Source organism: Bos mutus, chromosome 14, assembly GCF_027580195.1.
Source record: "Bos mutus isolate GX-2022 chromosome 14, NWIPB_WYAK_1.1, whole genome shotgun sequence".
Taxonomy (NCBI): Eukaryota; Metazoa; Chordata; class Mammalia; order Artiodactyla; family Bovidae; genus Bos; species Bos mutus.
In genome coordinates, this window is record NC_091630.1 from 9,712,371 (window position 1) to 9,727,945 (window position 15,575).

Genomic DNA, 15,575 nt, shown 5'->3' on the forward strand with positions numbered 1-15,575 from the left:
TCCAGACTCTGAAAGGAGTGCATTAAAAACGGAAAAAAAAAAAAAAAGGTAATAAGATGTGCTAAAAGTTGGTACCAAAGGAGGGCGGGGGAGGGGGGGGGGAAACACCCAGAAAGATATTCCTCCATGTAGCAAATAGTTAAATAACTTTTTTTTTTCCAGAAAAGTTCTTTAGGAAGACTCCTAAATTGTACAAAAACTTGAAAAATCTGTGAAACCTTGATCACATCTATATATACCTTTTTTTTTTTTTTTGATATTTCATAACCAGCAAGCTTCCCTGGTGGCTGAGATGCTAAAGAATCAGCCAGCAATGCGGGAGACCTGGGTTCGATCCCTGGGTTGGGATGATGCCCTGGAGGGGAGCATGGCAACTCTGATATTCTTGCCTGGAGAATCCACATGGACTGAGGAGCCTGGGAGGGCTACAGTCCATGGGGTCTCAAAGAGTTGAATATGACTGAGTGACTAAGCACAGCACACACGAGCAAATACTGGTATACAAGAGAATGCTTGGGTAATTAACAAGTGAGGTTTTACCTTTGGTTTCTATTATTCTATATTCTATAAACCAATGATTAAGAACACTGCAGAAAGACTGGAAGAAAATAAAGTGCTTTCTATGGACAAAAAAAAAAATCTTCATTTTGATTCCTTAATATTTTCCTGTCTTTAGGCTGTCTCACACAACTATACTAGAGTAGAAAGAAAGAAAAAAATAAGTATTAACAGACCTTTCAAATGAGATGTTGCCATAAATGCGAGTACGCAGGTTCAGACAGAAACATTATAAAGAGGAAACAATGCCTATTTCACAAGGAAAGTGTCAGAATCAAGGCCTTTCTTTGTTCCAGTCATATCTTTGTCGGGACACATGTTAAGCATTTCAAATGAAAGAATATATAAATTGTTACCACAGGACCCTCAAATTTTATTATGCATTTTCCTCCCAATAACTCGAGCATCATTAAACCAAACAAGTCCAGAGGAAGGCAGGGAAGTTTTAATCATGCAAAGTTCAAATGTAAAGGAATGATATGCTCAGAAGTGCAATTGTCTTTACCAAAGTTCTAAATAACTTAGCACCCCATCAAAATCATCCCTGATTATTAAGAATGGTCTGTTTATTTTGTCAAACTCTTTAAGACTCTTGTTAAAGCCATAAACACATGATAAAGACACCCTCTAACATCCCTTCTTCCTAAAGAGCATTTCTGCCTATCTAATTACATAGCTCTTAAGGCCAAACTCTTTACAGCATCATGTTCTCATCGGTACTTTCAAATTTACTTTCTTGCGTGAGCATCAAAGTACACGGTATGATGTTAATAAACCACACAGAATTAAAAGAATCCCTCTAATAAAGTGAGACTTTTTACAGACTGCACTTATCACTCAGCCCTTAAAAGAGAAATGTGGAAAACAGAAGTAAAATCTTCTAGGGAAAACCGCCCACAATTTTTAAATCACTGGTTTTTTTTTTTAGAAGGAGAGGGGGGCATGGTGAAAAAAGTTAACGTGCTTTCCTACAATGTGCTCATTTTCTGCTAACAGTCTGCCTGCCTAGAACCTCCTGGGGCAGAACATGGGTACCCAGCAGCCTCATGACCAAGAGATCTGATATTTTTCCCTTGTGGCTCAGCTGGTAAAGAGTCCGCCTGCAGTGCGGGAGACCTGAGTTCGATCCCTGGGTTGGGAAGATCCCCTGGAGAACGGAAAAGCTACCCACTCCAGTATCCCACCCTGGAGAATTTCATGGACTATACAGTCCATGGGGCGGCAAAGAGTCGGACACAACTGAGTGACTTTCATGACAAATTTTAACCACACAATATTCAACAATTTTGTCTGCCCATATGTTGAACACATCATTTGATTTCCATTTTCCTACTAGCGTCCAAAACACAGAAAATACTCCATCTGAGGTTCTGATCAACAAAAGTTAGCCAGAATTACCTCATGTCAAAAGCCTAGAAAGGTGATATCTTAGTTAACCTACACGGCTTCATCAGGGAGTAAATTTACAATTTCTATTAGACTTTTCAAAACACAGACATTAGTCCCCTGGCACCTATTACTCCCCATTGCATTCTCTCAAGCATAGAAATACACAGAGAAATAACTACTCTCCTAACCTGTTTTACCCAAGATCACTCTTGACAACTGAGGCTAATGCTTTTCCATTTTCAGTTTCCAGCACCGAGAACTCCACCTTCTCTGCTACTCTACTCCAAATTCAAACATCCCTCTTCAAACATTTCCATCTAGCTTCCATTACAAAACATCCTCTCACCAAACACAACACACTCACCCTTCCTTTAAAAAAACAGAAAACAAGGGCTTCCCTGGTGTTCCAGTGATGAAAAACCCGCCTGCCAACGCAAGGGACATGCGTTCAATTTCTGGTCCAGGAAGATTTCACATGCCACGAGGTAACTAAGCCCGAGAGCCTGCAAGTCACAACTGCTGAGTCCGTGGGCCACAACTCCTGAAGCCTGCAAGCCCTAGAGGCCATGCTCTGCAACAAAAGCCGCCACCTCCACGAGAAGGCCGCGCACTGCAACTGCAAGCGTGCAGCAAGGCCGACCTAGCACAGCCGAAAATAAACAAAGAAAAGTTTTAAAAAAGGAATAAAATATCAGCTGACAGACCAGAGAGAATCCCTTCTCTGCCATTTAATGACATCTATGTGTCCTCGGGGAAAATGCTTAATTTACCTGCTCTTCGGGTTTCCAATATTAATAGACGTCATGGTCACAGAAACCCTTTGCAGAACTGTGAGAATTAGTAAGTATACAAGGTGCCTAGCCTTGGGGCCCGGCATGTACAGGCTTTCAATAAAAGGCTTACTATACTATCAGAGATTTACTCTGTTCAGAGATGGCAGTTATACACTCCCTGTGAGATTAAGAGGATTTCCTGTTTCCTTTGATTGGAACTCTATGGGTTGAAAAACATAATTAAGCTAGACATTCTCAGAAAGTACATTTACATTAATATTAATTAATGCAAACAGCTGTTTGAGAAAGCCAGCCAGATAAACCTGCTTCTTGGTCAGGTGTGAAATCCTATTGTTCTCAAGTTATGAGTCATTTAAGTTAATGATGTATTCCACGAGATACTATCAGCCACCAAAGAACCACAATTGTACACAAAGAAACTGCTTTCGAGCAATGCCATACCCACTGTCACACACAGATATTAAAACTTAGTAAACAAAAATCAGTATCCTATCCTCAGTATAAGAACAGCAAACTAAAAATTAAGTAACATTAACAGAGATCCAATCTGGAGAAGCAGGAGACAGTCAAGGCCCATAAGCCCATGGTCCACATGTCTTTCCCCCTCTGTGCTTGGCTCCTAATCCCATCAGGTACTACCTGCCTCTGGGCTCCTGTACCTGTCTCTAAGCTCTTGCTATTCCATATCACAACTACTGTTTACTTCTCTGCCTGGAGCATAAGAACTCAAAACTCCTTGAAGGCATGGCATGGGGAGAGACTGAACCATAGTTATTTGGCCCTGGTACATTTTTCAGCAACCCACAGAAGTCTACTACCTGAATGCCCTCAGTCGTCACAACCTTGCTAAGATCATTCGATCTGCTCAATGCTCAAAAATTAACCGTATTGAGGCTCTCTAACTTCCAAACAACTATAAGGTACATTTGATGGCACACCTTTGCCACAGGTCAAGTGATTACTGTTGCAGAGTTTCCCCCCACATGGACCTGAAGCCCTGGAGTAGACGGGGAGAAAGCACATGGTAAGCGCAATCCAGGGTAGAACAGAAAAGCCAACAGAGGAGGACCGACACCAAGATGCCAATGTGACTGAACACGCACGTGTGATTTAGAAGCAGCGTGGTACAAAGAGGCAACTGCGAGAATCCACTTACTTTACAAAAGCACCTGAGCCTCAGCTTCAACACCTGAAAACTGAAGGCACTTTCAAGATCAATCTTCCGGCTCTAAAATGTATTTTGTTCCTTTGATGATTCCAAAGTCTGTTCAGAATATGGTTTTTACAGCATCTCCTGTGCAAACCTCAAATATCAGTGTAGTGATGAAACAGTTAATAAACATTTCTGGACGATATAATGCCTACTAAGCAAATGTTTATTCTAAAAAATATCTTTTTTTTTCAATAGACTATTATTAGCTGTGCAGGAAGATGCCTTGTAAAAATTTCCAAATATTATTTTAAAATACATAGAAGTTAAAAGGTCAAATGTTCAGAAATATTAACAGAAAATAATTTAAAAAGAAAAAGGGAACTGGTGCCAGGGTTTGAAAAGAAGCTGCAACTTCTAGATGCTTGCGACGAAAAAGTAATGTCTGCACAATCTACATTTATAATTGGATATCTGCTGCTGATATAGCTGTCTTTAATAGCTGGCAGGAGGCTTGTGCACTACAGCAAAGAGTTAGCCTAAAACAATGGCAAATCAACTCGCAAGGCAAAACAGAGACAGTGCATGGACTGCTGTGTTTCTTGTTCTTGTACAACAGCATTTAGACGCCTCTATTAAAAAATAATAATAACCAGGTGCATTATCCAAAAGTTCACTGACTAGGGACACTAGCAGTTGTCTGTCCATGGCAATTTCATTTCTGTTTCTTACACAAATCATCGCTTGCAAGCATTGATGTTAAAAACAGAAAAACAGTCTAGTACACAGTGGCTATAAATGCCAAATCAATTTTCAGCAGATAATAAAGTCCATGTTTTACAATCAGCAATGTACTGTTTTACTACCCAAAAATGTAAGCTAATAATATATAGCTCTCCTAAATGGAAAATGCAGATATGCTGTTAAAAAAAAAAAAAAAAGGGCCGGCTGTGAGAGGATGGATCATTTCTGCAGGGACCTTCTTAAAGCTATGTGTAAGTGTTTTGAAAATATCACATGATGTGGCCATGTGTTAAAAATTACAGCCAGTTAAGTTCTCTGCTAAGAAAAATATGTGGGCAATTTATGAAATGCACTCCAGGATGGAGCTGTCTTAAGTAAAACCAGATTTTGAAAACAAACCTTTTTTTTTTTTTTGGAAACTTGAACTTAAAAAAAGTTCCAGTCACATCTGGAGAGCAGGACCATTGAGAACATTGAGAAAGGGTGGTCTGACCTAATGCTAGCCATCTTCTGAAAGAACAGCACTATTTCTGGGCTACACAGACTGTGCTCACTTATTGTCCTTTTAAGGCAACAGTCCTGAAAGTATTTTGTAGGTCAGCATATGTTCTTTGATAATATTATACCAAGATTGATAAAAATATAAATGTTTCAGAAAGCTCAGAGCCATCTCCTCCTGAAATACTGTAATTCCCAGAGTCTCCTAGCCTTCTCATAAGCAAACATTTTTCTTCCCTTAAACACAAGGATCTGGTTGTTAGTAAGTGACAGGCAGTAAAATGATATTTCCTTATATTGAGTTAAATCATAAAAATAGTATCATCTATTTCTTTAAAAGCACATATGGCCTTCTCTTCGACTTTTCCTGGTTCCTTTTGAAATAGCATGCTATCAATAGCTAAAGTGCATTGTTTTTTTTTTTTTAAATGGACAAAGTTATAAAGCCCTGAAACTAAGACTTTACCTACCCATCCCCACAGACTGGTATATCTTTGAATAAATTCAGTTTGTACACATCTATTTCCAGGGATCCCCCCATTTTTATGAAAAAGGTCCTAGATCTGAGAATTGTTACACCAAGTTTGGACAACCAGGAGCCAATTCTGACACCTGACCTATGAAAGAAAGATAACAGTGATGAGGATGATGATAAATGTTAATATATATTTAGGATAGTGACAATACCAGATTACCAGAAATACGTCCTTTTAATCTTGTACACATATTGTCTTACTTAAAAGTAAAAAATCTGTCCCAGATGGTAAAAATGCCCATTAATATAAGTACATATATATGGACAAAAATATGCTAAAAACATTATTAAGAAGTAATCTGTCTGATAGTAGTGGTTAAAAAATGCAGATGGGTGTCAAAAATAACCAAGTGTCAGAACTGCTCAAGTATCACCATTCTGGCACAAGCTCGTAGTCACAGCTGTTAATATGTTCTCTGCATCCAAGTACAAGGTTTTCTAACACAGTTGATGAGCAAGAGAGAGTGAGAAACACTGCCTACACTTCAGGTTACTGCTTCAGAACCAGTCAGATGTTAATGACTAAAACACACTTATCAATGATTCTAAAACCTTAAATATGGTTCAATGCATTTTAAATAAGGATGTTTCAAAGAATACTTTAAAATCATGTAATTAATATGGGATAGCAAGGGTCCTACCTAATCTCTTTCACTTGTCATCGTTCACAAATGGCTTTGGGTTATTATGTGGTTCTGTTTTACCAAAACAAAATACAGACTCTACAAAATGCTGACAGATCAGATCATTTAACACATATTTATTAAAAGCATAAAAACAAGTTAGATTTGACTGATGACATAAAAATCAGATGAAACTATACAGTACTCAGGCTAAATAAAAAAACACAAGCACTTTTTCACACAGCTTCCATATCACATACTCCATGCACATGACATCTTCAGCTGCTTGGTGCATATAAATCAAGATGAGTGCTGAAAGAGTTAAAATGACCTTTCAGAGACCTCAGTCATTGTCTTTTTTAAAATTGATTTTTCCCATATTTCAGCTGCACACATCCCTCGTCCACAGAACTAATGAAAAGGTGCAGTTCGGTCACAAATGCATCCTCGCTGATGAGCACTTACAAGACACATCCTAAAGGGAAAAACATTCTTCAAACAACTGGCGATACCTACACACAACCGTGGTTGCAGAAAACTGGCAGATACTGTTTCAAAACACCATCTGCGAGGTGTACAAACCCTGTGACCAAGCGCAGCCTCTTCTGTCGGTCCTGCCCAAAAAACCCACACAAATCAGCCAGCTGGAGGATCTCTCTCTGCCTTGTCTTTTTAATCTGAGATCTACTACTCAAAGTAGGCAAACGGCAGTCCAGATCGTTCCTGAGAATAACAGAAACACCCTTGCCCCGACAGGCTTCTACCAAGCTTCTCTGTTCTCAAGCAGAGCCTTCACTGGCAACGATCACAGAAACACTCTGGGCTCCAAAAATAATATTTTTCAGAGGAAATTAACATACATTAAATTTCCAGGACCACAACAGCATCAGTAATTCAGCAGACTTTCTATTTTTAATTAACCGATTTCAATTATTTGCCTGATGACATCTCAGCGCTGTAATTTAGGACAAGACTGAAATAATCGGTAGTCCCTAAAGCTCCCTTCACTTTCTCTGACATAAACAGTTTTCGAAAGAGACCTTATCCCAGGGTTCCATCATAATCTGCACGCTCCCACCACAGATGAAATGTCCAGGACACAAGGTACAGATGACAGTTGCGAAATTCACAGCAGAAAACATCCTTACTTGAAGCTAAATCCCTCGAGTGAATTGCTCTGGCCAACAGATAACGTGGCTGGACTTGCCCTCAGTCTTGAAAACACACCTCCCATGTCTTAAAGACGAGGCTTCCACGGACCCTTGGAGCCCTGGACCTAGATTCTAATGGCTCTTTTTTAACGCCACCATCCACCTCGGTCACTGCCCCAGCCTCTGCCTGCCCACCTTAAGATACAGCCCGCTGAGGGCAGAAGGTTATTTTCCGAGCAGTAATGAAAAGTAAGCCTGCTTCCTTTGACAAACCACAGAGAGAAAGCGGAGCGGGGCTCACTCACCGGGCATTCCTGAATGCAGCGTCCTCACCGAGAGTGGCTCTCTCTCTCTCCTAAGAGGAAGCGCGCTCGGGGCTCATGCCTCCCGTCCCGGAATCGGGGCCGGCAGAGCGAGGGGGGCCGGCAGGGGGGCTGGGGCGCCGGAGCCCGAGGCGGGGTGCTGGGCGCGTGCGCCTGCCAGGCGGGGACAGATGGAGAGCTGACACTCCGGATTGCACTTGGAGCAGAAATGTGGATGATGACAGGAGCACATGTGGCCTTGAACCCAGCCCCGTCTCTCCAGGCAGAACAATGACAGGGACGTGTGGGCCACCCTGGCCTCCCCTTACCCCCTGGCCCTCTCTCCGCAACTTCCAGAGCACCGAAGAACAGGAAAGTAAAAATGCAGAATGATAAGCTAAATGCTGAATAATTCATTCCCCACCACCACCACCACCCTCCTCAGCCCCTTGCAAGTTAACCCTTATCTTGCCGGAAAGAAGAGAAAGGCGACCTGCCCGCCCCCGCCCCCCCCCCCACACACACCTCCCACGGCTCACAAGGGGAGCTATCCCTTACACGTTCATAGGTTAACAACCCCCATCATTGGGCACTTTATTTAAGAAAAAAGAAAAAAAACGGAGGCAGGGACCTCGAAGCTTGTTTATTGAACTGGAAATCCAAAGCAGCATAAAAAACCTGTTCCAAGACCCTGTAGACTGTGCCAGTTTATCAGACGGAACACAAGTCTCAGAAGCATTCCCTTTGTCAGCTTCTCAGTAGTGTGTGTAAAATAGAACACATTGGAGGAGCAGAAGCAGACCACTTTATTTTACCAGCGTGCTTTTAACCCCCTGGGATCCCTGCGTTGATATGCTCCAAACATGCTTAGCTTACTCTCCTCTACCTTGCATAGAGATCCATAGGAGATGAAAACAAAATCTTCACTGTAAAGCCTTTTCAAAAGCTGAACAATCATGTCCTCCTGCTTTCTGATTTTTTTTGCACGCTCTTAAATGTTTATCCCTCCCATGAATAACACATACCCAGCCAGGTTCAATGGACTCTTCCCTATTAAGCTTTAATGGACACCATGATATATAAAACTACGAGCCTTTGTTAGAGTGCTTTATCTAAAGCCGGCTATTTTCCTCTCAGCAGTCCCTCTTTAGTCCTTTGTAAAACATCCTTGCCTCATAGGAGAAACATATGCCTGCCTGCCTTGCGTGCCTTTTCTGCACACACAAAAATGCCAGGCAGAAGGAAAATACTGTTCACTTCTAAAACTCTTCCTCCATTTAACACTGGCACATCTTTCCTAGGTTTCTGTGTGTTTGTTTTAACAACACGGCACATGATGAGACACAGCCCTCAGGCTTTACCTTTCCAGTGGCTGTTCAATCCAGTATAAACAGAAACAACTCCACTCAGGAGCCTCTGACCAGCCCGCAAGCTCAATGAATAGACAGCCAGGAGCATCCCCCTTAACTCTTGCCCTGCCTTCACAGTCTTCAGCTCGTCCTGTGCCTATTCTACCCTTTCCATATGCTTCTGGCCCTTATCAGATTGATTTTCCCCCTACTTGCTGCCTCAAAGAAAGCATAAAAACAAACCCATCTGAAATCAGAGGCAGTGACTCTTGACTTCTGCCTCCTCCCTCTTCCTATACCTCTAGCCAAGAATGCACACAACCTGTTTCAAAGCACGCACACACATACCCTGCACAAACTAAAAATAGATCATTTTTGCTAAACAGTGCCAATCAATAAGAACTTCTACAGCCCCCCAATAAGAAGTGCCGTTTCATCGAGTGAACCCCTCAAAAATCCATCACTGTCAAGAGACAACTTGTAAAAAGACTACAATTCATAATGATTACTCCATTCTGTCACTAATAGTATATTGCACTCTATTTATGAGGCCAATCTTTTTGTTCATCTTAGTTAGATGTCACTTGTAATGAGGTTCTGTGTAATGGATTTCAGAACAGTTACGCACTGATCTCAAACATTCTTATGACAGAAAGCTTTATAGCAGGCATGAGTGTGATAATCAATTAACTCCTGCTGTAAGGACCTTTATGAAATTCAGCATTCTAAATCTGTAGGTTTTCATTCTTAAAGAGAGCATTTTTTTTAAGCCACTCAATGCTACATGGCACTGATTTTTTTCTTTTTAATACCATACCTAAGTTAGAAAGAGAACATTTTCACAGTGGGGAAACCCAACTTTCATCAATATGCATGGTGAATCACTTCTAAAACAGAAAATCACAGGACAGAAATGCAATACACTTGAAGAAAACTGGATGATATCCGGTTTAAAAACTGGGTCTTAATATCGGTACACTGCAAGTCCCTATACCACAGCTCAGAAAATTGAACTTCCATATGCCATGTGATTATGTATCTTTTCTATGTGTAAAAAAGCTTTTTAAGCTGTTATCTGACTACAGTAATTGCCACTTTAAATTGATCCACGTCAACAAAACCTGGATCCCTGGAGATTCTCACCTAGAAGTCTGATTGCAGAACAGGCCTCACAGAGTGTGCGCACACCTGAGGCTAGTTCAGCATTTTCTCCAGGAACCAGTTTCCTCCTCTTACCCTTTAATCCATGGAGGCAAGCAAAGCACCAACCTCACTTGGCAGTTCTCCCTGGACGGGGAAGCCTGGATATACAGTTCTATACACTTACTTAAACAGAAATAATTTTCCCTTTAATTAAAAAAAAAGAAAGAGTACAAGGAGCCAAGATCTCTAGAATCCAAATTGTAAAACAAAAATAGATAATCAATAACATGATGAATCCATTTATATACATGAGTGGGGAAAAAAGAATATCTAAGTTTTCTCTGATGCCAAACACTGTCTTGAATTGCCACTAGGAAACATATTTTTAAAAATTAAAATATATTCAAAACGAAAGACTTCACCGCTAAGTATCATCCTTAGAAGAGCCATGTTAACGCATGTCTTTTAATTAAGAACACAGAGCATTTTCAGGGCAATTATTTTAAAGAGGGCCATCTAAGAAAATCACCTTCCAAATCAGTAACTTTAGTCAACAACTGAATGCCTGGCTACCAAAATAATACATAAATTTTTGACAATATATTTAGCTCATTAGAAAGATGTTACAGCATTTTATTACTCTAAGGTGTTTCTCACTTGTTTCCAAAACAGACCATCCCTATCTTAGAGACTTCTCCTTAGTTCAAACCTAACTTACCAACAGGGACTAAGAATCTTCTGACACTGTCTGCGGTTAATGAAAGCTCTCTACACTGGGGAAGGGAGAGTTTGAGTTAAAGCTTTTCCACAGGTCTTCTCAACTTTCCACTTGCTTCGAGCAGGCTGTTGTGATACACTGTGACTTCACACAGTGGGTATTAAGTGAGTTAATTCAAAGGAGCTGAAACCTCATTGATCCTAATTGAAAGCAATACACCCAACCAAATACTTTCCTACCCCATCTGCTCTGGTCTGCCACCAGCTATTCAATACAAGAGAATTAATAGTTTCAGATATTCTAACCGACCCAATAAAAGCACTCATTTAAGCAGGGCTGCATTAACAAAGTGAAAAAACAAGGGCAAAATGGGTTCAAAAGGAGCATTTTACTCCTAGTTGCCTTTAACAAAGCTGAAGAAGGCTGATTCTGACTTTTTATGTGCAAGACTTGATAAACTGAATGGGAAGGCACTCAGTGATCAGCCAACGAGCATTGATGAATGGTCATTAAGACCCCCCTGCTCTTAGGGGAGACCCGTCCACAAAGTGGCACACCAGCTTGAAAGGGCGGACTCACTAATGTCCAGATCTCTCCGCTTGCTTGTTCCACTTTCAATTTCAGACCACTGGCCACCAAATGAGGCTGACATATTGGAAAATAATGTTTTATGGGCGAGTGGTAAAAAATAAAATGGAGGCATTAGCTCTGCTTTCAAATTCAAATCTGCTAGTTTTGTCAGACCCCAAAGGTTTTGATTTTCCACCCAGCTGGAAGCTATTAGTGTTTTCTAAAGGCATCCCACTGACAGGGCAAACCTACCTAATGTGTGAGCTGTTGGGCTAAGATGGACCTCTCTTTTGGATGATTTCCTAACTTCTCATCACTTTGACAGTCAATTAAATAGATACAACACCTAATAAAAATGTACATTAATTTGTTTCTGCCACTGAAAGACATGTGAAACTGTATTAAATAAAGGCCCTAATAGGTTGTCTCCTGACAAAGATAAATCCAATAATACGTTGTCTGTAAGGAAAACAAACAGTTTTATGTTTATATAGTTAGGTTACAACATCAGATGCAGCCAACCAGAAAGAGATGAGTGGGATAGAAAAAAAAAAATTAAGTTAAAAAGTTCAGTGAAGTGTTTTATAAAGGTAAGAGGAAATCTGCCACTTTTAAACTCCTTAATATAAATATTGGCTGTAAACAACCAGAAACATTCACACTACTTCCCTCAGATACTTCCTTTGGGGGAAAGGACTGGCAAACACCTGTATCTCCCCTCAGCCAGCCCACAGAAGGGCTCGCAAGAACTTTGCTAAATCACAGAAAGCAACAGGAGACATGATGGCCAGCTTGAGAATTTGAAGGTTATATAAACATCACGGGGTCAAAGAGTTATTTGGGGCTGTCCAAGAGGGCCTAAGTGGGGCAATAAGGTGGAATCAAGTAAAAGAAAACATGCTGGATAGAGGAAGCTTGTCTTAATAGGTGATTATGCCAGATATCACAGCAGCAGGAAGGCTTCACTGCTTGGATCTTTTGCAACTAGATGACAAAGTACCATACAAAACAGTGTCTCATGGAGAACATGCTGTATGGTCTGTCAAGAAATCCAACTCTACCAGGGCAAGTGGCAGGTCAAGAGCTAGAAGTCATGACCCCTTGCCTTCACCTGTGACATGTCAAACCAGAGGGCTCAGGACCCTTTGATTTCTGTATCTCCAATCAGTTAGAGTGAGTTAATGTGCTCTAAACTGTGATTTGAAGATTCCAATCATAACATACTTTTAAACAATAGCGATGACCTAAGCTGATAAGCTGCAATGTCTAATTTTTTTTTTTTTTTTTTTACCATCTTCAATGTATAGAGAATACAATGTTAGTTATAACATTCCAACAATTTTTTAGGCACTATTTTTGATTCTCAACTCTGGGTGAAATATAATATCCTCTACATATGAACGAAAAGACATGTACCAGTACATTTAAGTATGTAGGGACCATGTATGTGTATTTCTGTAAAATGAAATCTGTTTAAGATAAAATATCACATGCCACAAATAAATAAAATCTATATTCATAATTACTGTGAACTGTTTCTAACACTGCTGAGTCTTTAAAATATTGCAATGTACTGAAGTTCTTTTTCACCAACAAGTTTTGATTTTCAATATCTACTATCAAAATAATTCTGAAATGATAAAAGCTTTAACACTTGCATTGTCTGCATGTTGCATTATTTAAATGCAAGCTCCAAACCCAGCATCATTAAGTGCAGATTAATCCACAGGCACCAGCAAAGGGTTAAATTATTTTTAAAACTTTAAAGTAAAACACTTCCTTAGTAAGCCACAAGGCTGTGTATTAGCTGTATCAACTCTGCCTCTTCACACAAAAGCATTTTCCTATAAAAACAATCACACTCTACTTACATGTAAAATTTGCCAATAAGTTGTCATTTAGTTTCCTTGTATGTCTCTTCCCTACAAAAATCACTCAAATAATATAAAAGACACTCAAACTATACCCATCCCTTACCATTTGACAAGGACTATAACACTATATGGAAAACCTTTGTTTCAATGTCACCAGCTCCCCATCCTGACTAATGGCTAGTTAGTTTTGTTAAAAGCAAGGGTGATGGCGTATGCTCCAATGAACTTTCCCTCCTCCCAGCAGCAGAGACAAAAACCTGCGGCTCTGCTCTGTGCAGGCAGCCATCTGGACAGCTTTCCCTGGAAGCCCAGCCCACACCACACTGCAGGCAAAATCGGAGGGCTCCAGAGCTCTGTGGGGCTATTCATGACATACCAATTTCACATTTTCTGCTTGTACGCTTGCAACAATAAATGCTAATGAGGACTATGAATGACAATTTTAAAGACAATAAAAAGGTCTCCAAATCCCTTGCATATGGAGACACTGTTTTCAAAACTTCACCTTCTGTTACAGAGCTTTTGGAGTCCAAAGAAGAAAAAAAGAATAACCTAAGGAAAACAATAAGATGATCAAAGCACAACTGAATCCTTAAGTTTTCGAAAGAAAGCAATCTGTGTAAGCCAAACAGACCACAGAACCCATCACCCCTATGGACAGCCCTGTGAATGCACAGGGTACCTTTATCTCTACGGCCTTTGCTTTCAGCAGACATGTAGCTCAGCAAATGCAATTCCTACAAAACACTTATCGTTTTTTTTAGAGTTTAGGAATTCGAAAGGCAGCATTTGTCCAAAAATAATATAATCATCATCATTAATCACACTTTGGCAAAGTAAGTGTTTAACATCCCACACATCTTTAACTAAATGTAAATGCAAAGTGGTCCTCTTCTGAAGACATCTATTCTCAAAATAATGCAACGGTTCTGGGTGATGAAACTATAAATCACGTTCATGTGCCTCTTTTAATTTTTCTCTATTTTCTAAATCTTCTAAAGCGAGCATGTATTACATTTTTGAACCAGAATAAACAATAAATATTACTTTCAATACAAAGAGAGTGCTAAACAAAAGATAGAAATGTTTTTGACCTTGATAGCAATTAAACTATTTTTCACAGCAACAAAAATAAAACAAAAGATTCGTCTTACTATAAATTGTGTGCAGGGTAGTCTTCTCATTAAGACGGATTAAAACACTTTCAACAAAATCCACCAGGTGGAGCAAATACACAGCAATAATAATAAAAAAACAAAAATCCCAGAATCTTTTCATCATATTCCACCCTCCCCCCTGCCCCCTGCCACAGGACTTTTCTAACAAACTCTCCATTTCTCTCTCTCCACATTGAAAATTAGTAAAATCTATCCGTACATACTAATTTGCCACCTTTATAAACAAATTCAAACTTACACAAAAAAGATGTTTAACTACCACTGATTCCATTAAAGTTTTCATTCCAAAACTGCTTTATTTGTTCAAATAATACCCAGCACAGTGTATATGCTTTTATGACAATATAAATTTTTAAATTACTGTTTCATTCTGACCCTACTGGGTTTCGTGGTCATGAACCCCCTTCTCCTCCTGCTTCACAAGACCAAGCAGCAGAATAGAATGTAATTCTGTACATTCTGAAATACACCGAACAGTAGTTAAAACCTATAAAACTCAACCGAATAATTTTTACTCTGTATGGAAATTTCACTTCTGACTTTTACTAAAATTACTCTGAATTGCAGGCACCAGACTACTAAAATTTTGGAATACTGTGGCTTTTTTTATCTGTTATACCAAAATGTCCTATTTTGATTCCTGATGATAAATTAACACATGCCCACGGTTACTAATAAATTTTGGCGTTTCCCTTCTCCTTTCTGGAGTAATTCACTTCCTCTCAGTCTCTTTTCTCAAGGATCTGCTTTTTTTCTTACTGTTTTCACTCCACATTTACTGGGCACACTCAGCACGAGGCACCAACGCCACTTTCTTCCTACTTTGCTCTTTAATTCCTGGTGCCACCACCTGCAAGCCACAACTCTTCCCTAGACACTTTTCAAAGTCCTCCAGGTTTTTCTCACGTTATACACTCCCTGCTGCTAAGGCCTAATACTGTAACTGGCAGTAACCTTACTCGCATAATAAGAAAGCTCTAGGTAGATAGAACTTCTAGA

General features: G+C 39.9%; 1 protein-coding gene across 8 annotated transcripts in view; it reads right to left on the minus strand.

Annotated features, from left to right (window-relative positions):
* The window catches only part of RUNX1T1 (RUNX1 partner transcriptional co-repressor 1), a 153,493-nt gene that overhangs the window by 106,034 nt on the left and 31,884 nt on the right, over window positions 1-15,575 (minus strand). Inside the window, exon 1 of one of the 8 annotated variants that reach the window (XM_070382941.1) lies at window positions 7,748-8,058. The exons of the other annotated variants lie outside the window; for them this stretch is intronic. Within the exon in view, the coding sequence (XP_070239042.1) occupies window positions 7,748-7,754 (7 nt within the window). The 5' untranslated portion in view covers window positions 7,755-8,058. Of the gene's footprint in view, window positions 1-7,747; window positions 8,059-15,575 lie in introns of those variants that run through there. 8 annotated transcript variants of the gene reach the window in all.